At 36.2% G+C, this 26647-nt stretch overlaps 1 protein-coding gene and 1 long non-coding RNA gene across 3 annotated transcripts in view; one reads left to right on the forward strand and one right to left on the reverse strand.

Moving 5' to 3' along the window:
• Window positions 1-9794, reverse strand: part of LOC108517688 (cytochrome P450 1A1-like) — a 21761-nt gene extending 11967 nt beyond the window's left edge. Inside the window, 3 exon segments of the mRNA XM_017855781.1 lie at window positions 3183-3306; window positions 5163-6001; window positions 9571-9794. Of these exon segments, the coding sequence (XP_017711270.1) occupies window positions 3183-3306; window positions 5163-5984 (946 nt within the window). The 5' untranslated portion in view covers window positions 5985-6001; window positions 9571-9794.
• Window position 9795: 1 nt separating this feature from the next.
• Window positions 9796-26647, forward strand: part of LOC108517689 (uncharacterized) — a 43267-nt gene continuing 26415 nt past the window's right edge. Inside the window, exons 1-3 of one of the 2 annotated variants that reach the window (XR_001882186.1) lie at window positions 9796-10023; window positions 15569-15684; window positions 16783-16852. This is a non-coding gene — a long non-coding RNA (uncharacterized LOC108517689). Of the gene's footprint in view, window positions 10024-15568; window positions 15685-16782; window positions 16853-26647 lie in introns of those variants that run through there. The other variant, XR_001882185.1, reaches the window with a different exon arrangement.

Consider the following 26647-nt stretch of genomic DNA (forward strand, 5'->3'; position numbering starts at 1 on the left):
CGGTCTTCTGTGTCGCTCGCGCTGGGAGTTGGAGATTAGAGCTGTTCCTATTCGGCCATCTTGCTCCGCCCCCACTTCATCTTTTTTCAAGGGCTACTTTATGATTACTACATTGACGAATGTACTCAATCAATTCTTGAAACCTAAAACTCAGAAATGCCACATTAAAAAGCTCTTCTAGACTGTTTTAATTGTAAATTCGCCTCTATGATGACCTAATGCTAAAAGTAATGTTATTTGTGTTTTCTACTCAAATCTTATAAAACCAGTAGCAAAAAATGAGTTTTTAAATCAATATATTTAATTTCTAGATTTTCCTGATGATGATGACAACACAGGTAATGGTGAATATGTTTACCAAACATTGACCACTTAAATGCATTGTCATCTGAGATGAGGGCCACAATTAGCATCACGTTAAAAATGAGAAACTTGCATCATAGAAATGGTAAAATATTTTACATGGGTCACACAAGAGACAATGGTAGTTGTTTATAAATAACTTGCAACACAATATGCACAATAAGTATACCCAGATATAGCTGCAGAACAGAGTTAGTTCCTTTCCAAACTTCACTTCTTAAGCTTGTTTTCACATCTGTTGAACATGGCAGTCTCTCATAGTGAGCCAGTGGCTTCTTCAGTTCTTAACTCAGAAAATTTCTAATATGACTTCATACTGTAATAACTTAATGTAAAAGTAAACTGTTCAAATAAAGTTACTGACCATGATGTCTACAGCAGAGTACAGTGTAGTGTGAAAATTTGGACTTCTATGTGGAATATATCAACTCTATTCTCTAGCATAAAGAACTTTATTCTCTAAAATAAAGAACATGCCATGAATAGTATATGCAAGACACTGCTTTCACTCATGGTAGAGCTATGGACCTTATATCCAAGATCTTTAACTATCTGTACGAATATCAGGATCTATATTTTGATTATCATAAATTTTGCTTTTTATATCAAGGCTTAAGCAACCAGCAGTTAAGTTATCTATCTTGGTAGATTATTGAAACATTGAGGGTAAAATCAATGATTTTTGGGAAAACCTTACTATACTCAAAGAAGAAACTAAATTATTTCTACAATCAATTTCAAAAGTTAAATATGGAAATATAAATCTTAATAATATAGTAGATATGATGGAACAGAGTGCTTGCAAATTTTATCCACTAAAATATATGGTTTACACCTCACTGATTTATTCTAATAAAATATTTTATTACATCTCACTAGTGAGGTAGCAGGTACATGTGGAAGCTTATGGTTTTATTAATTTTCATTATTCCTCTATTTACTTTAAAATATAAACTCCATGAGATATGTTTATTTAGCAAATAAATGTTTTATATAGTAATCCATTATACTGAATACTGTTTTGTACACATTTTACCCAAACCATTTTTTAACTGTGTTGTATATGTCAGATGGTTTTATTCTCCATCCTAGACATTTTTGTCACCTGCCATAATTTTATGTTTGCTGATTACTTGATAATCTTGGAAGTATTACATATTATTGAAATATATTCAGATATTATCTCACTGAATCAAGATCAAAATAAATTATAATTAAACAGGAGGAATAAGTTCAAGAGATCTATTGCAGTCTGATGACTATAGTTAATGATTATATATTGTGTTCTTAAAAAATGCTGAGAGTGGATTTTAAGTGTTCTCACCACAAAAATGATGACTATGTGAGGTAATGCATATTTTAGTTAGCTAGATTTAGCCATTTCACAATGTATACATACTTTAAAACATCATGTTGCATATTATAAATACATACAATTTTATGTGCCAATTTAAAAATAAACAAATAAGAAAATAAAACCCACTTGATATATTTATCACACCCACACACACCCAGTCTTTAGTACTCACTAATGTTCAGGCATTTTAAAATGTTCTGACAAATACTCACATTTGTTCATAGCATTATTTAAATTGCCAGAAGAAAATACAAAGTACAGCCTGGTCACATTTTTATGATAAATAATCAGATGAAATAATCCATCAAATTGAAGTCATGATTAAAATAATAAATACACACACACACATAAGGGAGCCTCGTGCATTTGCATGAAAAAAATAATACAAATCAAAACAAATGCCTCTCTTTACAGAGAGAATTCATGATCACAAATGCATAGGTCCTAGAAACAAGTGAACCCAATTACCAATAAATATAGTATAAAGAAGAAAAATACATTTGAAGAGTATTCCACATAAAATGAAACTGCTAAAATATTTATGATATTTTGCATTTTCTTATACTGAGAATTGACTTCCTGCAGTTTAGCATCTTAGAGGAACTCTAATAAATGTGATAGATAAAAATGACTTTTAAAGAAAACTATAAAATTTAAGAATGAGAGTAATATGGTAGCAGTACAAATTGGTACAGTCTTTGTGAAAATGAATTTAGTAGTGTGTATCAAAACTCAATAATTCTTTCATTAGTTGACCCAGAAATTCTGCTTCTTAGCATAAGGTGGTATTTCAAAAGGAGGCAAAACTCATGTACAAAAGTGGTCATCTTAGCTTTAGCACAACATTCAATATCCGCATTTTCTGTGCAAGCCAGGAGGTACAAACAATTAAGGTATCCACATGAGATGGGTAAAATAGGGGGGTGCAGACATCAAATATTACATGAACTTTAGAAGCAGCAAATTGGAAATACACCTGACAATCATGGTTGGATTGTAAGAGTACAGAGTTTCGTGAAAAAAGTTAGAAACAGATTTAGATGTAAATAACAATTATATTTATAAAGCACATGATCATACAAAAAGCCTATTGTATGAGAATACATGAAATGAAAACAATAACACTTTAAATAGTTTCAGAATAAACGTCAATTAATTGGGTGAAGGGACTGGAAGTGAAAGTAATAAACGAGGACAGTCATTACATGGACAATAATGTGAAGGCACCATTAACTGTGGGCAATTATTAACTCAAGTCTCTACTCCTGAGATCAAAATAAAGTTTTCTGAATGTCATAATAAGGTAGAATAACAAATTTATGGGATGTGAGATCAACTAGATAAAATGGCCGATATAGGAAGAGCAAAGTCCTCTAAACTGTAAACAATAGATAACAACAAATTGCAACAAATTGCAGCTAATTTTTATTGGTCTTACATGTTGCTAAATTCTGTCACATACCAGCTCCAAAGAGGTCGTTCACAGTGCTTATGATTTCACTGTCATTCAAGGTGCCTGTTTTGGTAGTAGCATATTTGTTGTGGCATACATTAATCAGAGCATCAGTAATGTCTCGGATATGATCCTGAGGAGACAAAATCTTAGCATGACTATTCATCCCTGTCTATGTTGTATATCAATTTAAATCCCACGCAGGAAGAGCCATATCACCATATAACTTGAAGGGAACCCATTGAGTCTTGGAATATAAGCAATGTAAATAGATCATCTTAAACCTTGCAACCATTTTTGCTTAAAATTTGCAATGCTTAATCTTGATAGTGTGGAATAGAAAACCAAGTTACCAAACTCAATTTTCTCCTCAGAACGTCTTTCAATAAATACAAAAGAGTTCCCGTCTCTATAAGCACAACTTGAAAATATCAGCATTCTCCCTATAACTTATTACAGAGAAATTGCTTAGCAATGAATAGAAAGTTTATTAATTAATTTATTTTATTTTTATTTTTGAGACACAGTCTTATTGTGTTGCCCAGGCTGGAGTACAGTGGTGCCATCTCCACTCACTGCAACCTCCACCTCCTGGGTTCAAGTGATCCTCCTGCTTCAGCCTCCCGAGTAGCTGGGATTATAGGCACGCACCACTACACCTGGCTAATTTTTGTATTTTTAGTAGAGATGGGGTTTCACAATGTTGGCCAGGCTGGTCTCAAACTCCTCTGCCCACTTTGGCCTCCCAAAGTGCTGGGATTACAGGTATAAGCCACCGTACCTTGCCAATAAAAGGTTTTTAAATCTATTGGAAGGATTTTGTGTTCACCATGGAGAAAGAGATAGGGCTGGGGTATTTGAGAGAATGGGAATAAAAGTTTATACACCTTACAAATGCTGATACTTAGTATACCTGATCTAGAATTCCCTTCTGGTACCTTGAAACAGATTGTCTTCTGCCTCTTCTTTTTCATTGGAAGGAACTTAACTTCTTACACCTCTTCATTTGCTTAATGATCCCACCTCTTCATGTTTTATTTTTTTGTTGATGACTTCATCTCAGCAAATTGCCCTTGTGAACTAGGATTCTTCCTAGTACATACATATTTCAAGACAGAAATTTATTCTTCTGCCGACCATCAAAGTGGGCCCCAAATAATTTAATAGCCTCAAAAGAAAGGTCCACTCTGCCACCTGCAGAAACTTAGTACATGTGTTGTCATCTTGAAATTCATGTCTGTATAACAAAGAAACTCAAGAAGAAAATGAAGGTAATTTGAAAGCTTCGTATAGAATATCCTTTATATTATTCAAAAATACTATCTGATAAAAAATATGCTAATATTTGTGATACCTGTAAGTCTTAGATCATGGTGACAGATATGAAATTGGAGAGATGAAATTATTGCTGTGTTTCTTCAAGGAACTCACTTACTCTTCATCATTTATCAGGCAATTACTTAGTTTTATCACAATATTCAATATGTGCACTTTCTATGCAAGCCAGGAGTAGCAAACAATCAGGGTATCCACATGAGATGGGTGAAATATATGGGGCCAGGGGGTCACGTCGTGAAATATTAAACAATCTTTAGAAGCAGAAAGTTACAAATACCCCAGAGAACCATAGTTGGATTTTAAAAGTATAAACCTTCATGAAAAAAAGTTAGAAACAGATTTAGATTAAATAACAATTATATTTATGTTCATAATACAAGCATATGCCTTACCCACACACCGAGAAAATTTATGTTTCTGGGGAAATTTTTTAAGGATTAAAGAATTCAGAACTTTTCTTAGGGTTTTATATGAGAACTGAGTAATGCTGTCATGTAATCTCACTGTCTGGACCTCAAATTTACTAATAGCTTGGGTACAGGTCATTGTGGCAAAATGTAGTGAAAAGAACCAATGATATTCAAAGCATTTCACCATTATCTTTTGTTTCTTACCAAAGCCCTTGTCCCAGTTATAAGATTAAATCCTTACCTTATCATATGTAGCAAGATGATCTTGTACGTGTAGTGCAATAAACCCATTCAGGGCCTGATAAAACTTCCGAGGAGAGTTTATAATCTGCAGTGGAAGGTAGCGGAGACATGGTATGAAATCAGCAGGGTTAGCAGCACTGGAGGCCTTGAGTAAGTTGTCATTCGTTTTAACTATCTTAAGAAATTCCTCATCACTGTGATCATATCTCTTGCCAAAGCAAAGGGCACAGACAACATTGGCCACCGCACAGGTGATCGCATTTCTGGGGTCAAAGCCGCCATTCTTGGAAGACAACTCTACAAAGACTGTCACCAGTTCAGAAACTTCCTCAGTGACATGCTCCTCCAGTAAGCAAGAGCAAGTGGAGGATTTTGCTTCTGCGTTAGAAAGAGTTCATAAGGCCTTAGAGGCAATTTTTTTATGAAGTTTCCAACTCTCTCCATAATTCACTGAAAATGAAAGACTCTTTCCTTCTGCCAGGAAAGAGAATGTGTACATGTTAGGTCTGCCTGCAAAATGCTCCCCATCCTTAAGTAGTACTTGTTTCACCATTTCCATTCCATTTACCACCAAGACAGGCACCATGCCAAGTTTGAGGAGAAAGACGTCTCCATATTTCTTCCTCATCTCCATTAACGTGAGGTAAGGATGATCTCCAAGCTGGAAAAGATTCCCTATGATGGGAAAGGACCAAGGGCCAGGAGGAGACAGCTGCTTTCTGCCCTTGCTCCTGAGAGCTCTCACAAAAACAAAAACCATCACCAAAATGATGAGAGAAGTGGCCACCTCTCCAGGAGTGACTGCCAGGTTGAGAATCATTTCCAGGAATATATCACCTAAAACAGAAAATGTCTATTTTATTTTGTAGTGTTAGACATAGACTAAGTAGCCTCTCTTCCTTTAAACATTTAGGGGGAAAGTACAGACTTTTTGAGATTAGTTGAAAGCCCTTCTTACCTGATGCACTGAGAGGGCAAAATCAAATTCTTGCAAAATGAATGGCACTTTTATCCTAATTTGATTCTTTTCACAGTTCTAACCACCAGACTGAAATCCTGTGAGGTGAGTCACTGACCGTAGACAGAAGAAGACGAAAGTCAATGGAGAAAGCAGTCTGGTGACTTGGCAAAGGAATGAGGCTCCAGCAGCTGACTTTATACTCATTCACAGGACCTCAGTGCCTCCACTTAACCTCAGTGAATCCCAGTTTTCTCCTCTAACTATCCTACCTCACAGATTTAGTCACATTCTTTCAGTAAATGTTTACCACACCCCCTAATATCAAGCACTAAGAATACAAAACAAAAATTCACAGACTAATGAGGAAACTAGGTAAACAAAAATAAGATTAGAAAGTGGAAAGTGCGATAAGAGAATTGGGTGCAGAGTAGTTTGCCATTGTTTGTGGATCAAATCAGATTATTATTTTTTAAAAAGTACTTGGGGCCAGGTGCAGTGGCTCACACCTGTAATCCCAGAACTTTGGAAGGCCAAAGCGGGTGGATCGCTTGAGGTCAGCAGTTCAAGACCAGCCTGGCCAACATTGTGAAACCTAGTTTCTCCTAAAAATACAAAAATTAGCCGGGCATGGTAGTGCATGCCTGTAATCCCAGCTACTCAGGAGGCCAAGGCAGGAGAATGACTTGAACTCAGGAGGTGGAGCTTGCAGTGAGCAGAAATCACACCATTACACTCCAGCCTGGGCTACAGAGCGAAACTCTGTCTCAAGAGAAAAAAAAAAAAGTACTCGGTGAATTACAAGCCATTTAATGGATATCTAATTGGTTATTTGCCTCCTCCCTCTGTTCTTGGACTTCCCAGGCTGTTTATTAGGGTGACTTTCTCAATTCTTTCTGCTCTATGACCATGGGTGGTTAATCCAAGAATGCGCCACTAGCCCAGGATAAATCCTCCTTAGGAATAGGGAAGGGGACTGTGAAAGATCATTCTCTCTCTAGGCAGCTAGGTCTATAAAATCTAAGTTCCGAAGACACTATTTGTTGGTCTTTCATTCATCAGGTGGACCTAAGAAAGCACGTTGGAAAGATGAGTGAAGTAGAAAGGAAAGAGAAGATAAAGAGAAGCCTCGCGACCTTACATTCACCATTTCTACCTTCAGGAGACCTAGGTACACTCTTGTCTCTAGGTTGAATTATTTCCCACTTAAACTAACTAGAACTGGTTTCCGTTACTTGTGACCAAGAGGATTCTAACCAAAATAATAATAATAATAATGCTTTATACACATGCAGAATATTTTTATTAACTATTGTATTTTATGGTAACTGTAGACAGACGAAAAGGAAAGTCAATAGAGAAAGCAGCCTAGTGACTTAGAAAGGAAAATTTAGCATTTCCTCTCTCTTACAAGAAAACACAACTAAACTGTTCACACTTCTCAAATTACAGAGACAAATAGCATTGATGGATGTACCATTGGCTAGTGTAAATGTCCAGCTCTCTTTGATTTTTGAGAAGACCAACACTTTGGTTCTTCTCAGTTTTAAAATAATAAATTTTAATAAACTGAAAGATTATTGTGCAAATAGCAATGAATTTGTCTTCCAGTTCAGATGAAAGTGACAGGGTGGTAAAAAACATTCCAATCTGTTCTCCTAGAAAAAGAACCAAGGGTCAAAGGCAAATTTATCTTAAAGCCCTTACTCAGCATAAATAACTCCCAGTGTTAACATTCAAGAAAACACATTGTCATTCATGTGTCACCTTTCTTTTTCTTTTTTCTTTTTGGAGATAGAGTTTCACTCTTGTCACCCAGGCTGGAGTACAATGGCGCAATCTCAGTTCACTGCAAGCTCCGCTCACTGCAACCTCCATCTGCCAGGTTCAAGCGATTCTCCTGCTTCAGCCTCCCGAGTAGCTAGGATTACAGGTGTACACCACCATGTCTGGCTAATTTATGTACTATTAGTAGAGATGGGGTTTCACCATGTTGGCCAGGCTGGTCTTGAACTCCTGACCTCAGGTGATCCACCCGTCTTTGCCTCCCAAAGTGCTGGGATTACAGGCATGAGCCACTGTGCCTGGCCTTATTTAATCTTTCTAAACTTCATGGATAAAATGTGGCTAAGTACACCAATTTACTTGGCATTATTTTTTAAGGGATAAATTTTGGAGTTAAAATTGAGAGATAAATATTTTATGGGAAACAAAAAACCCTGAATATACATTTAAACTTAGAAAAAATATGCTGAGTACCTAATCAATGTAACATCCACAATTTGAAAAACTACCATTAATTGCAGTCTTACCAAGTGGCAGATAGAACAGTAAACAAAGCCTGCACTGTCTTTCAAAACTCACATCTCTGGGAGGTAATAAGTCATCCTGCTATGGGGAGACTTGGAGAGATAAAGTCATTTTTTCCCAGTTATTTCCAACCTTGAGCTTAATAACGAATCACCAATTATTTACATCTAGTGCTTTCCCAGGAGAAAATTCAATTTCTCTTGAGTATACACAAAAAACTTCAGTTTCGACACCAACAAAAATCAGTTTCATTTTCAAAGCTGAGTAGTGAATAGGTGGGAGGTATGTATGGCTGGAAAAACACTGGACTCAGAAAGATGACTGTGTTTCCGGCCTGTCTCTTCCTCTATTTAGCTCTGGAATTTCTGTTAAATTACAAACTCTCTTAGCCTCCGTTTCCTCATCTGTAAAATGGTCATGTCAGAGCAGAAGAGTAGAAGATGTCTAAGGTTAGCTCCAACCTTCAATAATGAAAGCTAAAAGGAGAAAAAAGGCAGAAGCAAGTGTGATGTACATTGTCAACTGCCCAACAATACTATTTTTCCAGAGTCTCTGGAACAGTTAGCAGTTCATCAACAAATGTAAGTAACTATGTGATTACCCTGGATTTTTTTTTCTTCTTCTTCTTCTCAGCCTGGGCCCTTCTCATTTCTTTTACTAAATTCTGTTTGTCGATTTACCAGGCTCAGATGCCTTGCCAACTTTCTCAGCAACATTCTTGGAAAGCACTGAAGCACATTCTGTTCCTGGTGTTTTGAGGATAAATTCAGGCAGAGGACAGGGGATGTGAGGCTCCCTAAGGGTACGCTGCTACACCACTGAGGATTCAAAGTGAATTTTAAGCAATTTTTTTTTAAAGCCTGATGAGAAAGACATACATAGGTTAAAGGTCTCTATAGTGATTCTGAAGTCTAGACATACACATTAGATTTCCCTCAGGAAGTGTTAAACATGGCAGTGTCCACATGGACCAATTGCATCAAAATCTCTAGGGATAGATGCATTTTTCAAAAGCTTCTCAATGTGACTATGGGGCATTTCAAATTGAGGACTTTTTTAGGGGAAAACTACTTGCCAGGATAATCATCCAACAGTCTCAACAAACCCCCTCAGCCCAGTTACTGCTTGGAAGGCTCACCTGTGTGTGCCCAGAAATCTTGCAGGTCAGTGTGAGGAATCTGGTGCAGGAACCAGAAGACAGAGAAGGATTTTGGCACAGCTGTGTGTGTCCTAAGAAACACCAACAGTCTCTTCCACAGCAGTAGCGGGCGGGGGCAGAATCTTGCCTGGAGGGAAAGGCCTGGTGAGAACACCCCTTCCTGGAAGATAGGGGAGGGGTGGATCTTTGACCTGTGTGGGGAGTTTGATCAAGGGCACTGGGAGCAGGAGAGAGGGGTGGAGAGGCTTTTATGGCCAGGATTGGGTCTGGGAAGCTGGGAGATTCCACTGTGAGTGCAGTCTGAGGGAAGGCATTTGGAGCTAAGGCTTCTGTAGGAGGGAGTAGGATGGAAACTGATCTTTGAAGAAAGCAAGACAGAAGAAGGGAGATGGAAAGACGAAATCATTTTAAAATTGCTGGTGACAAATGAAGGTAGGATAGAAAGATGTATAACAAGGAACAGGGAGGGAAAAACAGGGAGGAGCTGTACAGAGAGGTTGCTGTGATGTTAGTTTTGCATTACTTTTCTCCAAACTGGACTTTGGCACCAGGAAAATGCGCGCAGTTCTCTGAGTGGTCAGCAAGTGCAGGGACAGGAGGATCGATGAAACACAGAATAAAGGGAACGTAGGTCCACCTTCTCAGATGAGTTTGGTAGATTCATCGCGAGTCTTCAGCAACCAGACAGACCTGCATTTCCACAACTAGAACAGTTAACTTCTGAGTGCAATATTGGTAGCTTTGGTTTGAGAAAATATTCCCATCTGCGCTAAGGCATTTTTGCCCAATCTGGATAAATGCCAGTTTTCTACATAATGTAAGTTTTCTGTGTAACTGGGTAAATGACCTGTGGTTTTTGGACCACCTTCTTGTCAGGGTGTTCCCAAATTATTACATAATAGACTTTTTTTAGCATTGAAGTTTTTGGCTTCCTAAATATTCTGAGTTTCAAGGTCAGATTTAATGAGAGTGCCAAGAATAATCAATGATAGTCAGTACTTTCCCATAAAGGGGAGAAAGCCAGCCCGCAAGGGGAGTGCTCAACCTAATATATTCCCTCAACAGTAACTTTCAGGCCATGACCTACTGTGTTACTGTGGTGTCAGGTTCAAAAAAATATCATGGGTTTCTAAATAGCTAGACTTCAAAAGTCATACAACCAAAAAAATCTGACAAGAGCCTACAAACCACAGGAATTTTCTGACCCGCTGGCAAATGTTTTGGTAATTGACATTTAATCATGTCATACTTAGCTACTGCTAAAAAAAAAAAGTGTTTTACTTCTAATGTTTTTTCATGAAGTCTCTCCTTCTCTAATGTAACTAACTGCACATTGGATTAATGTATTAGGTAGCTCTATTAAATTATTTATGCAAGTACCCATTTTATAGACAGTTCATAGTAGCTGACTAATAATGTGTTATTTAAAAGGTTTGATCGAAGAGGGTAATGAGAATTGCCTTGCATTCCCATTGGTTAAGTGGAAAATCCATTCCACGATAATAATCATTACAGTTCGTGTTTACTGTGTGCTTAAAAGGATGAGGCATTTTAAAGTCATTTGTATTTCAGTTATTTCTCAGAGCCAACCTTTGAAGGGATTGCTATTATTTTCTCATTTTACATATGATGAGCTCTGAGGCCCAGGGAAGTTAAAAATTTGCTCAGGCTAACAGTGTGTGAGTGGTGGAAAAAAAGATTTAAAACCAAATATTTTAATATCTGCCCTTTGCCTTTGATGGTGCCACCTTCTAGTGGAGAATTCTTTAGCTGAAACCTGAAGCTTCTACTGTAAACAATAACCATCCTCACTGATGTGACTTCATATAAGAAATTGTCATATAAGATACATCTAGCAGTACCTGCCTCAGAGAGTAGCTAAAAGAATAAAAATTACTTGATCTCTGTAAAGCACTTAATATCTGGCACAATGATAATCATTCAAAAATAGTAGTTTCGTCCACAGAAGAGGAATATTCTACTTTTAGGGATTAAGTGGGCAGTACTTTAAGGAGAAGGTGATATTTAAAGGAAATTTAAAGTATAAATGGGAGCTCACTAGGTGAAGTTGGAATGAAGCAATGTAGCAGAGAACATTTTAAAAGGAAGAGAGGTTCAAAAGAACTAAATATGGTTAAGAAATAAAGTGAGATACAAGCTGGCAGGAGGTGAACACGGAAAAAAATCTTCTTAAATCAGAATCTCAGTGATTCCTGAGTCTTCAGTCTCCCTTGTCACCCACAGCTAGTGACTTGGTCCTGTGGATTCAGCTATCTACATGTTTCTCATTGTCCTGGCATTTCTATTCCCAACTGTTGTTACCTAGGTCTGGTCCCCATCAAATATTTTCTGGACTATTTTAATAGCTTTGTATATTACAGTCAGCAGCCAGTAAGAACAAATGGCTTAAATGCACACAATTTATCTTTCTTACATAACAAAATACCTACATGTGGGTGACTGCTTCCATTGGTTCAGTACCTTCGTGACACTTGGGGTGATATCTCTGCCATTCTTTAGGCCTTTCCCTTTGGTTGCTATATGGCTGCTGCAGCTCTAGCCATCACATCTGTGTTCCAAACAAAAGAAGGGGGAAAAGTCCATGTCAGCCACATCTGTATCATTCTATCACTTAAGACACTTGAGCTTTCCCCAAAGCCACCAGTAGACTTTTGCTTAAGTTTTATCATATCAGAGAGGATGATAAAGTACTTGGCTTGTAATACTGCCACTGCAAAGAAAAGAAAGGGCAATTAGTAAGGAAGGCAGGTAGACTGGATATTGGGAGTAACTAACATGCCTGCCGTGCTTCAGATCTAGTGGGTTTGTTGCTAGTCTGTCCCCCAGTCATACTCCACTCTGCTGGGCTAATCAGTTTTCAAATGAACAAGTCAGGTCATGTTGCTTATTCACTTCCTGCAGGATGCACAGTGCACTGAGTTTCATTCATTACCATCTGTGACTGACTCTTATCTGCCTTTCCAGTGTCATCTTTTGCTATTGGGTCCCTTTCGTTTTGTACTATCTACTTTGATTCTGTCTTCTTCCTCTTAGTCAGTACGGACCTAGAGTTTTGTCCATATTTTTAAGTTTTACCAGTCCTTATGCTGTAGTATTCAATGTTTTCTTTGCCTAGGATGGCCTTACACTCTACATTGTAGACCTGAAAACACCAGTCTTCGAGACACACTTGATTCTATGAAACCTAGCCCTGCTTTCTCCCTTTTTCCTTCCTTGGCTGTTGGAGTGGATACTGTGGTGTCTTGCCCAGATCTGCTCTTCAGGGTCAACACATACATCCAGGCAGCTGATGGGAATTTCTGCTGCTGATGGTTCTTAACTGCATCTCAGGAAATTTTGCTCTTGGTTTTAGGACATTCCCTCCCTCAAGATGTTCCTTCTTTTCAGATGACCTACAGTCAGCAATTGATGAATGTAGAGACACAAAGGCCCTGATGTTTTGATTTAGTCCAAGGAAGCTGTGAATTCCAGCTCCAGAGCTCCTTAGAAGATGGATTAAGACTTTGGTTGCACCCACATATACCTTGTGGATTGTGTTCACCTTCTGCCCAAATTGGCTTTCTCTGTTTCCTCGAAAGTATATCTTTTGATAGTTCTCAATAAAATGTTAACATAAAAATTTCCATTCTGGATATATTTCCAGAACACCCAGTAAAAACAGCTCTCTTGGCATTTGTGCCAAACTAAATATATTCTTTTGGACAATGCTGCCGTGTAATGATATTTAGCATATTTATAAACTGACTGCCCGCTGCAGTCAGCTCTGCTATGGAAGCCTGGACTCCCATGATACTAGAAGGATTTCATACATCTTGCATTTAAAATAGGAAGAAAGATTTTCTAGAGAAGATGCTGTTAGGAAGACTTGCCACTACCTCTCCCCACAAAATAGAAACTTTAGTATTTCTCCTTTTGTCTTATCATAATGGCAATCATAAAAGCTACAACTCTATAGACACAAATATCTGTATCAGAATGTACCAAATTTCTGTGCACAGTAGACTTGCATTGTTTATTAGCATTGCCCCTCCATCCTGATCACATGCACATGTGTCCAAGTCCACCCCTCTACCACCACCCACATAAATACTTCTCACATATATACACAGCAGTGTTCTTGACAGTGAGTAGGAGATACTCATAAAGTCTCAAATATAGACCACCTGTATTGGCTCCTTTTAGAAAAGCAGCTTAAATCTCTTTTGCTCGATATGCATATAGAAAAAAATCCCATTTGCTACAATTCTGATAACTGAAATAGAGTTTGATGCAAGAACTTGAAGATAATCCTATGTGACTGAAGTATGACAGATGTTAGCTGCCTTTGTTTCTTTGCCTTTGCTGCAATCCAACCATTTTTTTATTCTTAAAAATCAGGTTGTGGAATGATGAAAGCTAAGCCTCATGACAACTATTTGGGGGCCGAGATACAGGAAAAGAAAGCAAAAAAATATGAGTTTCATGCTACTGTTTTGACGCTCAGGCTAGATTCTTCAGATTGATACCTTTTTGGAACAATGTGCCAAGAATATTTGTCAACAAAAACTTCCTCTGGAAGTTATTTCAATCTGGCTATCTACATCTGGCATCAGGAACTAATGAGTCCATGAATAACTTTTTTGGCCTGCCATTCTGTTAGTGTCTGATATGTGTGAATTGAGGAAATATGGAATTTATAGTTTGTTGGTGGATTACTGTGACTTCTATCAGGAACTTCTGAGAACAGTTATAATTGTGCTTCTTAAACTTGGTGCCTGTGTTAGACAACAATGTCAGGAGCAAAAAAGGATCACAAAGCCTTGAGAGAACGTTATTCTGTTCAGGAAAAATCAATAATTACTCAGTAATACCTCATAGAAAAATAAAAATGGACTTATTCCTTACATGTTAGAGGTATTTGTATATACAGGTTGGCAAATCTATACAAGTAGCTAAACAACATGTTTCTACTTTTCTAATCAAGTAGCTTACAAGTTTATACTGTAACATCACGCTTCTACCCTTGGACCCAAATATCCAACATCTTGGAATTTATCTTGAAGAGATCATTAGCCAAGGGAATTAAAATGCGTGCACAAAAATGCTGATCATAGCATTGACTATGACAGTGAAATTTTAAAACCATCTATGTTTCCTTCAATATAGCATTTTACATAAGAAGTACTTTGCATCCATTAAAAATGATAGCACTATCTCAATATTTATAACCATGAAGATGTCCCTGCCACATTACTGAGTAAAAAAGTAGACACCACACCACATGCATAGGAAGGAATTATCTATATAAAATTATACATGTGCCCAAACACATATAAATATATCTGTAAAGAAATGATATCTGGAGGCATATTCTCATGTGTTCATGAAGAGATTTGGGAAGATATTTACCTTCTCTTCATACTTTGCTGTGTTGATTATTTTCTTACAATGAGCATATATTATTCTGTTAATAAAATGTTAATCTACTTTGATTTTTAAATCATGCTTCTATAAATCGAAGTTTTTATCAGTATTTCCATTTCTGTACTTAAAATGGTTCTTATGTTTCCTTATTGTAATATTGCTTGTGTTGTTCTCATAGTTCAATGCTAAAACTCTTAACATTATTTGAAGACACAAAGTTAGTAGTATGCAAACCTTCCCAGGAAATGGTACTGACACACATAGATTCTCAGGAAATGCTACCAACACACAATGGATTCTGACATGACCAGTGTCTATATTAAGGAGGAAAATGTGGTCCCTATACACTAGCTTTCAAACCAATGAGAAAATACAAATGGGACCAACAAGCCTGTCTTGTCATGCTTGTGTGATAGACATGCTGGTGTCAAAAGGAAATAGGGGATTACTAATGCCAAAGTATATAGAAGAGGAAAGATAGCATGGTACTAGCCAATTGTCTTTGGGAAACTCACCTGTCTTTTCTGAACCTCTTCATTTTTCTCATTTGCAGTTTGCTGTGATGACTAGAAAAGTATATGTCAAATGCTGACTTATAGGAGGATCTCAATTAATGAAGTTATGGTTGCTATTATTATTAATATTGTTGCTGCTGCTACATCAGGAAAGGTAATATTGAAAATCACATGATGAGTTTTATCAATGTACTCATTTGAAATAGATAATTCATGTAAGGAAAAAAGTATTCTTATTTTACAACACATCTTATTCTACAACACAGGAAATTCTCACTTTTCTTTTCTTTTCTTTTCTTTTTTTTTTTTTTTTTTTGAGATGGCATCTTGCTCTGTTGCCCAGGCTGGACTGCAGTGGCACAAACTCAGTTCATTGCAACCTCCGCCTCCTGGGCTCAAGCAATTCTCCTGCTTCAGCCTCCAAGTAGCTGGGACTACAGGTGCATACCACCATGCCCAGTTAATTTTAGTAGAGATGGCGTTTCGCCATGTTGGCCAGGCTGGTCTCGAACTCCTGACCTCAAGTGATCCATCCACCTTCGACTCCCAACATGCTGAGATTACAGGTGTGAGCAACTACACCCAGCCACTTTTCTTAAAAATATAAAATATTACCAAGTTTTTACTTCGTAAGTTATAAAGATTCAGCTCGAGGATAAGAACTTGTTCTTTTATGTCACTTATCTTTGATGCGATATAAATTTTAATTTAACATCCCCTAGTTCATTCCTTGGAGACTCCAATTTTCCATTGGAGAAATCACGCAAATAATTTTGCTTTCAGATAAACAACACTTGATTTGTGGCATATGCTGTACTATGCTAAACCTTTTATTCCATCTCAATTTCTACAAACCACAAACATTTTCTTTCAAACATTTTTTATTTTTTTATAATAAAATTTTTTATAAATATTTTTTATTTTGGTAAATTTCACATTAGTAGTGTGAAAAATTACCAATGAGCATTGCACACATTGAAAGTGAAGACACAAACAATAACAACAGGGAGTTCACTGAATGTTCATTTACATTTTAAATAATAAACAATGCGCATGACATGTCGTTTTTAAAAAGTGAAGGCAGTACTAATAAATTCCTCTTTAATTTTTCATGTGTGTGTGTTCAGGCTTGTCAAGTAAATCATAATCGCATGTGTTGGTTTGTGATGCAGTTTATTAGCTTAATGTGCTCTGTATCTAATACATGGGTCCACAGCAAAGAGAATAACAATTCTATTCTAATTTACAATAGCACTGGAAAGAATTAAATGCTTAGGAATAAACATAACTAAGCAGATGAAGAACTCACACATTGAAAGCTGTAAAACATTGCTAAAAGAAATTAAATAAGAAACAAATAAATGGCAAGACATCTCATGTGCATGGATCAAAATCCCAATGGTGTTTTGCAGAAATAGAAAATCCATCATGAAATTCATGTGAAATCACAAAGGACCCTGAAGAGCTAAAACACTTGAAACAGAAGAATGAAGTTGGAAGTCTCACACTTCCTGTTTTCAAAAGTACACAAACCTATGCTCTTCACAACAGTGTGGTACTGGCATAAAGACTGATGTAGACCAATGGAATAGAAGAGAGAGTCATGAAATAAACTCTCACATACATGGTCAAATGATTTTGACAAGAATGCCAACATTATTCAATGGGGAAAAGAAAGTCTTTTAGCAAATGGTGCTGAGAAAATTGGATATCTACATACAAAAGAATAAATTTGGAACCTTACACCATGTACAGAAATTAAAACTTAAACATAACAGCTAAAACTATAAAACTTTTATAAGAAAACATAGTTAAAATTTTCATGGCAGTGGGTTTAGCAATGAATTCTTGGATGTGACACCAAAAGCACAGGGAACAAAATTTAAAAAAAGATCAATTCGTCTTTTGCCAATATTTACAAACTTTGTTGTATTAAAGGACACTCTCAACAGAGTAAACAGGCAGCTCACACAATGGGAGAAAAGATTTGCAAATCATATGTCCGATAAGAAATTCACATCCAGAATATAAAAGAACTCCTAACAACTCAATAACAACAACAAAACTTGGTTTAAAACAGATGAAGACCTGAATAAGCATTTCTTCTAGAAAGGTATACAAATGGTTAACAGGCCCATGGAAAAAAATGCTCAACAGCACTAATCATCAGGGAAACGCAGATCAAAATTGCAACAATGAGATATTGCTTCACATCCATTAAGATTGCTATTAAAATCAAAACAAAAGAAAACAAGACAGGAAATAAGTGATGCTGGCAAGGACATGGAGAAACTGGAACTTTTGTTTATTCCTGTTGGGATGTAAAATGATGCAGCCGCTGTGGAAAGCAGTATGGTGGTTTCTCAAAAAATAAAACATTAAATTGAGTATAATCGACGAGACTCTGTCTCTCTGACCTAACTTTAGTTAGTCTCTCTTCAGCCCTCTTTTAACTAGCTCTCATCTTTGGGGCCCTGTCTTAGGCCTGCATAGTCCAACTACAACAGGAGTCCTGCTAAGTCCCTTTAAAGAAAATCCCCACCCTTGATATCTGATCACCCTTGGGATCAGATCAAGTTCCTCATCCCCACATTTGATGTCAAATCACCACAGTCTGGCTTCAGCAAGAATTCTGTTAAGTCAGGTTAGAAAGAACCATCTTACCTTCATGTGTCCTGTTAGTAATTTTCTGTCCACTGACTCAGTTACTCTGCTGATTGTCTCTGGACCCCAGCTGTCCTTACTGTATTCTCTCTCCCCTAAGGCGATATAGTCTTGCCACCTATCACAGCAGTCCAAAATTTTCTTTACCATTTTCATAAGTTTCAGAATGATTTTTTTCTTTAACATGATCCAACAATTTTACTTCTGGGCATGTATCTTAAAGAATTGAAAACAGGATTTGAACAGATAATTTGTACACCCATGTTCAACCAATCTGAATGCCTACTGAATGCTAAATGGATAAACAAAATATGGTATCCATAAGCCATGAAACATTATTTGACCTTCAAAAGGAAGAAAATTTGGACACATGCTACAACATGAATGACGCTTCAAAACCCTATGCTAAGTGAAAAGCCAATCACAGGACAAATATTGTATGATTCTGCTAATATAAGGTCTCTAGAGTAGTCAAATTCATGGAGACAGAAAGTAGAATGACGGTTGCCAGAACTGGGTGCAGGGGCAAATGGGAAATTATTATTTAATGGGTACAGAGCTTCAGTTTGAGAAAATGAAAAAAGTTCTGGAGATGGATGGTGATGCCTATATCACAATGTGAGTGTACTTCATGCCACTTTAATGCCACTGCCCTGTATGCTTGAAAATATTAAAATGGTAAATTTTATGTTAAGTATACATTACCACAATTTGAAAATGACTGAAACTCTCAACTGAAAAAAATTCTGCACACATTGGGCTTTCTTTTCAGTTTATAATATCATAATAGAGTTCCATGTTACATATTATATGTTTCTCATTCAGCTGTTGCTGTGAAATAACTAGAAAAACTGGACATGTGGTTAAACTTCTTTTCCAAGCATCTCCTCTTGCTGATTACAAAAACATTTCTTTTTAGCTTAATCCTTTATTCATGTATTATTGCTAAACATTTTAGAGCTGAGTAAACCAAGACTCTTTTTTAATCCTTTATTTTAAAATGGCAGCATTAGAATATTTGAAATTTTCTTAAATGAATATAAAAGCTTCTCTTCTTTTATAAAGACAATTTTAAAGAATACTTGACCCTGGGAGTACTTACTGTGACTATACTAAGAAGTCTGGATTTCACTTGAAAATACAGTGAATTGGTTTAGAAGGCTGGAAACAAGAACGCATCTAATTCATCTTTTCTAATAAGGACCCACTCATTTCAGGAAAAGATGGTCCATTATTATTTTATTTTTTATAAGACTCTAATTAGAGCATATTCTCCTTCTTAATAATACTATTCCAGTTTCGAAATACCCACGTTTAACCATATGCTCTTAATAAAATGTGTGCTTTTTATTCTTCCTACTCAGGAAATAATACAGTCTGTTAACATAAAACATATTTCCATAAATTTGCTTATATCTGCTAGGGGAACTGTACTTTTTTTAAAGAAGAATCAGGTTCACTGAATTTGTGATTTCCACTAATATATTCATGTTTTGAAGTAAGCAGGGGTAAACTTCTCAGTTAAACAGAATCATCATTAGTATAGGAAGATGTAAAGGAGCGGGGGAAGCTTAAATCCTGAAAATCCTCAAAAAGCCTGCTGTCCACCTAGTTAGCTATTTGGTGAAACCAGGAGTGCACATGAAGACTCTCCAAAAACAGTTACTCTTGTGGTTTAAAAATTTTAAAGTATTGATTAAGAAGTCTTTTTTTTAATTTTGAAGAAACTGTTCCATTAAAAACGAAGGCCCTCTTTGAGTTACATTTGGAGGAGAAACCATGAGCCCACGGTAAAAGGCTGCAAAGGGTGAAACTGCCACTGGAGGTTCAACTGTTGAAATTTTTACTGGAATTTTAAATTTTGTATGTTAGTACTCTGCTTACAAAGAAGAATATGTTTGTAATGGCCTTCCTCTTGTCCTGTTTCCCCACCCCCACCACCAATAAGCCCTTCAGTGCACATTTTCGAAAAACTTTACAGTTCTCAGCATTACACACATTTTCTCATTTAATCCTTAGTAAGAGCTTTTTTTTTTTTTTTTNCACACATTGAAAGCTGTAAAACATTGCTAAAAGAAATTAAATAAGAAACAAATAAATGGCAAGACATCTCATGTGCATGGATCAAAATCCCAATGGTGTTTTTGCAGAAATAGAAAAATCCATCATGAAATTCATGTGAAATCACAAAGGACCCTGAAGAGCTAAAACACTTGAAACAGAAGAATGAAGTTGGAAGTCTCACACTTCCTGTTTTCAAAAAGTACACAAACCTATGCTCTTCACAACAGTGTGGTACTGGCATAAAGACTGATGTAGACCAATGGAATAGAAGAGAGAGTCATGAAATAAACTCTCACATACATGGTCAAATGATTTTTGACAAGAATGCCAACATTATTCAATGGGGAAAAGAAAGTCTTTTTAGCAAATGGTGCTGAGAAAATTGGATATCTACATACAAAAGAATAAATTTGGAACCTTACACCATGTACAGAAATTAAAACTTAAACATAACAGCTAAAACTATAAAACTTTTATAAGAAAACATAGTTAAAAATTTTCATGGCAGTGGGTTTAGCAATGAATTCTTGGATGTGACACCAAAAGCACAGGGAACAAAATTTAAAAAAAGATCAATTCGTCTTTTGCCAATATTTACAAACTTTGTTGTATTAAAGGACACTCTCAACAGAGTAAACAGGCAGCTCACACAATGGGAGAAAAGATTTGCAAATCATATGTCCGATAAGAAATTCACATCCAGAATATAAAAAGAACTCCTAACAACTCAATAACAACAACAAAAACTTGGTTTAAAAACAGATGAAGACCTGAATAAGCATTTCTTCTAGAAAGGTATACAAATGGTTAACAGGCCCATGGAAAAAAATGCTCAACAGCACTAATCATCAGGGAAACGCAGATCAAAATTGCAACAATGAGATATTGCTTCACATCCATTAAGATTGCTATTAAAAATCAAAACAAAAGAAAAACAAGACAGGAAATAAGTGATGCTGGCAAGGACATGGAGAAACTGGAACTTTTGTTTATTCCTGTTGGGATGTAAAATGATGCAGCCGCTGTGGAAAGCAGTATGGTGGTTTCTCAAAAAATAAAACATTAAATTGAGTATAATCGACGAGACTCTGTCTCTCTGACCTAACTTTAGTTAGTCTCTCTTCAGCCCTCTTTTTAACTAGCTCTCATCTTTGGGGCCCTGTCTTAGGCCTGCATAGTCCAACTACAACAGGAGTCCTGCTAAGTCCCTTTAAAGAAAATCCCCCACCCTTGATATCTGATCACCCTTGGGATCAGATCAAGTTCCTCATCCCCCACATTTGATGTCAAATCACCACAGTCTGGCTTCAGCAAGAATTCTGTTAAGTCAGGTTAGAAAGAACCATCTTACCTTCATGTGTCCTGTTAGTAATTTTCTGTCCACTGACTCAGTTACTCTGCTGATTGTCTCTGGACCCCCAGCTGTCCTTACTGTATTCTCTCTCCCCTAAGGCGATATAGTCTTGCCACCTATCACAGCAGTCCAAAATTTTCTTTACCATTTTCATAAGTTTCAGAATGATTTTTTTCTTTAACATGATCCAACAATTTTACTTCTGGGCATGTATCTTAAAGAATTGAAAACAGGATTTGAACAGATAATTTGTACACCCATGTTCAACCAATCTGAATGCCTACTGAATGCTAAATGGATAAACAAAATATGGTATCCATAAGCCATGAAACATTATTTGACCTTCAAAAGGAAGAAAATTTGGACACATGCTACAACATGAATGACGCTTCAAAACCCTATGCTAAGTGAAAAAGCCAATCACAGGACAAATATTGTATGATTCTGCTAATATAAGGTCTCTAGAGTAGTCAAATTCATGGAGACAGAAAGTAGAATGACGGTTGCCAGAACTGGGTGCAGGGGCAAATGGGAAATTATTATTTAATGGGTACAGAGCTTCAGTTTGAGAAAATGAAAAAAGTTCTGGAGATGGATGGTGATGCCTATATCACAATGTGAGTGTACTTCATGCCACTTTAATGCCACTGCCCTGTATGCTTGAAAATATTAAAATGGTAAATTTTATGTTAAGTATACATTACCACAATTTGAAAATGACTGAAACTCTCAACTGAAAAAAATTCTGCACACATTGGGCTTTCTTTTCAGTTTATAATATCATAATAGAGTTCCATGTTACATATTATATGTTTCTCATTCAGCTGTTGCTGTGAAATAACTAGAAAAACTGGACATGTGGTTAAACTTCTTTTCCAAGCATCTCCTCTTGCTGATTACAAAAACATTTCTTTTTAGCTTAATCCTTTATTCATGTATTATTGCTAAACATTTTAGAGCTGAGTAAACCAAGACTCTTTTTTAATCCTTTATTTTAAAATGGCAGCATTAGAATATTTGAAATTTTCTTAAATGAATATAAAAGCTTCTCTTCTTTTATAAAGACAATTTTAAAGAATACTTGACCCTGGGAGTACTTACTGTGACTATACTAAGAAGTCTGGATTTCACTTGAAAATACAGTGAATTGGTTTAGAAGGCTGGAAACAAGAACGCATCTAATTCATCTTTTCTAATAAGGACCCACTCATTTCAGGAAAAGATGGTCCATTATTATTTTATTTTTTATAAGACTCTAATTAGAGCATATTCTCCTTCTTAATAATACTATTCCAGTTTCGAAATACCCACGTTTAACCATATGCTCTTAATAAAATGTGTGCTTTTATTCTTCCTACTCAGGAAATAATACAGTCTGTTAACATAAAACATATTTCCATAAATTTGCTTATATCTGCTAGGGGAACTGTACTTTTTTTAAAGAAGAAGTCAGGTTCACTGAATTTGTGATTTCCACTAATATATTCATGTTTTGAAGTAAGCAGGGGTAAACTTCTCAGTTAAACAGAATCATCATTAGTATAGGAAGATGTAAAGGAGCGGGGAAGCTTAAATCCTGAAAATCCTCAAAAGCCTGCTGTCCACCTAGTTAGCTATTTGGTGAAACCAGGAGTGCACATGAAGACTCTCCAAAACAGTTACTCTTGTGGTTTAAAATTTTAAAGTATTGATTAAGAAGTCTTTTTTTTAATTTTGAAGAAACTGTTCCATTAAAACGAAGGCCCTCTTTGAGTTACATTTGGAGGAGAAACCATGAGCCCACGGTAAAAGGCTGCAAAGGGTGAAACTGCCACTGGAGGTTCAACTGTTGAAATTTTACTGGAATTTTAAATTTTGTATGTTAGTACTCTGCTTACAAAGAAGAATATGTTTGTAATGGCCTTCCTCTTGTCCTGTTTCCCCACCCCACCACCAATAAGCCCTTCAGTGCACATTTTCGAAAACTTTACAGTTCTCAGCATTACACACATTTTCTCATTTATCCTTAGGTAAAATCTTTTTTTTTTTTTTTTGAGTCAGAGTCTCACTCTGTCTCCCAGGTTGGAGTGCAGTGGCACTATCTCAGCTCACAGCAACCTCTGCCTCCCGGGTTCAAGCAATTCTGCCTCAGCCTCCCAAGTAGCCTATTTTTTAAAGAACAGTTTGCTGTGGTTCAATGGTGTATTTGCAAGAATATATTCATTAAATGATTTCCCCAAATGGTAACATTTCTTTTCACCTTAGCTTTATCATTTTCTTTCTCTAAATCTTTACAGGTAAGTAGCAGACATGCCACCCTGTTACCTTTATTTCAGAGTACATTTCCTAAAAATGAACATATTCTCTTATATAACCATAGTATAATTATTAAAATCAGAAAATTAACATTGATAAAATAATATTGTTTTCTTTAATTTGCCTGATAATGTTCTTTATAGCAGAAGCACATTGCGTTTAGCTGTCGTGTTTCTGTAAACTCCTTCAATCTAGAATAATTTTGCAAGTTAGCCGTTGTCTCTAACTTTCACACTTCAGAAGAGTACAGGCTAGTTCTTTGTTAGGTTGCCATTAAATATGGCTTTGTCTGTTGTTTCTTCATGACTACGTTCAGGTTGTACATTTTTGTCATGAAAATCCAATGGAAGTAGGTAGCTCTACACAGTTACACAGCCAATTAAAGTTGGGGCCAGGATTTGAATTTCAGCAGGAATCCCAAGACTACATTCTCAACCTCCACTCATAACAACACAATTACTAATTTCTCCTAAGGTACCTTTAACAAAGTTAATGGTTTCTGTAAATATCACTGAAGGTTTACTCTAGCCTTTGCCACCTGATAGAATGTAAGAGCAGGGAAATCAAATGGCATCATAGTATAAACCCGTTATAGAATCCATGTGTTTATTATATATTATGTGGGAAATGCAATTCAAAAATTTGGACTAATGGAAAACTTTATCTAAATCTGTTTTTTATGTCTTATGTCACCAATTATATGGTCCCTCACTTTACTTATTCGGCTTCTGTCTTGGTTTCTGTCTTAAAGATTTGTTACATAATATGAAAATATCAGTTTTATTCTAGAGTATTTCAATTTACATTTTCTAAAGAACATAATATAAACTGAATCAAATTCCAGAAATTCAGCCTCCGAAAGGTTTGCACGTAGGTGGCGATTTCTATATAATGCCCTGCTTTCCTAATTATTTCAAAATTCAACAGGTTAGCCAAGTAGATTTAAAAAATAGTAGCATGAGCCAACATTAATCATAAGAGCACATTAATCATGTGCTTTGGGCTACTTTTTCTAATGCCACCATTACCATGCACATTGAAACTTAAAGCAATAATCAATTAATACCATAAATTATTGTTGACGTTTTGGTCATGAGTATCCTTTTTCTTTTTTTCTTTTTTCTTTACTTGAGACAGGATTTCACTTTGTCACACAGGCTGGAGTGCAGTGGTGCGATCATAGCTCACTACAGCTTTCAACTCCTGGGCTCACGCAGTCTTCCCAACTCAGCCTTCTGAGTAGCTAGGACTACAGGTGTGCACCACTACATCCAGCCATTTATTTTTTATTTTTATTTTTTGTAGAGATGGAGTCTCACTTTGTTGCCCAGGCTCGTCTCAAATTCCTGGCTTCAAGTGATACTCCTGCCTCAGCCTCTCCAATGTGCTGGGATTACAGGCATGAACCACCACACCCAGCCATGTGTGTCCTTAAATGCAAACATGTTCTACAAATAGAAATGTAAATTTATACTGGATATCCTCCGTCATAAAATTTCCGTTTGTATACTCTTAAAAGATTATGATTGACTTGACTGGTAAAAGTAAGAAGTCCCTGAAAATAAGCACAGCATCTTGATATAAAGTGGTATTGCATCAAAAAGAATAAATAAGGAAATTATCCAATTCTGACTGTAACTTAATAGTATAAGAATTGTACTGTATCTCAGATCCTATTGTACACTTTCTGGACCTCATCCTGGAAAATCCATGGTGCCCATTGAGAAAAAGTAAGGACTGATATACAATGATATGTGTCCATTTTATTTAGTCCACTGCTTTCAAAGAGGAGGGCTTGGCTCGTTATAAGGTCATGATAAGTGCCTTTAAAAAGCAAAATAAAACAGAATTGAAAATATCTCAAGGTGTCATATGTAGCAAATGTAAATATTAATGTAAAATTTGGTTTTAGTATATACGTATACACATAAGTGTGTGTCTCCTCTTGTGTACACTATGAAAAGGGAAAATAATTTTTGTACTATGACATAATCCAGAGAAATTGAAAGCCACTGGTTTTATAAGTTTTCATTTCAAACTTATTCTTTGCTGCTATTTCCCACAAGAAATAAATGTGACATATTTTATTATTCATTCATTGTCTCTTTTCCTACCCATATTATATATTTTAGGGCCATTTTCACCATCCTCCCACCCCAGGCAGTACACATAGATAGAAAAATGCTTCACTAGGAATGGTCTTCCTCATGCCCAACTTTCTCATTAATATTAAAGCAGTTTCAGCCAACGTGGTAGTTACTTATTTTAGCTGTTAGAGTTCTTCCTTCCATTGGTAATGACCCTAAATCTTTTCCTATCTGATGAAATTTCCCTGAACAAAATGTTGATGTTTCTAATTTGATCGCCATTATATGCTGAGTTCCTACCAGGTAGTGTAGGTTGTATAGTTATTTGTTAAATAAATAAATGAATAAAGATGTACTAATAAGAGTGATCCTGCCTACCAGTATACCAGACTTCCCCAAAATGTCCCTTGCTACTAAATTGTTAAATGTTTAATCTGATTCTCGTGGGACTAAAAGCATCCTCCCCTTAGATTGTCTAATTTAAGAGGTAAGGTAGAGAAAAGACTGTCTTCCTGATTGCAGATATGTTAAGATGGGTTGCACATTACATCTGGCTAGCAAGCATGTTTTGTTTGGCCCACACATTTTAATTAGTGTCCTATATTTTGGTATTAGAAATTGTCTCCTAAAATTCGACTTGCTTTGAAAGACCG

The sequence above is a fragment of the Rhinopithecus bieti genome, unplaced genomic scaffold, assembly GCF_001698545.2.
Source record: "Rhinopithecus bieti isolate Rb0 unplaced genomic scaffold, ASM169854v2 scaffold_41145, whole genome shotgun sequence".
NCBI lineage: Eukaryota > Metazoa > Chordata > Mammalia > Primates > Cercopithecidae > Rhinopithecus > Rhinopithecus bieti.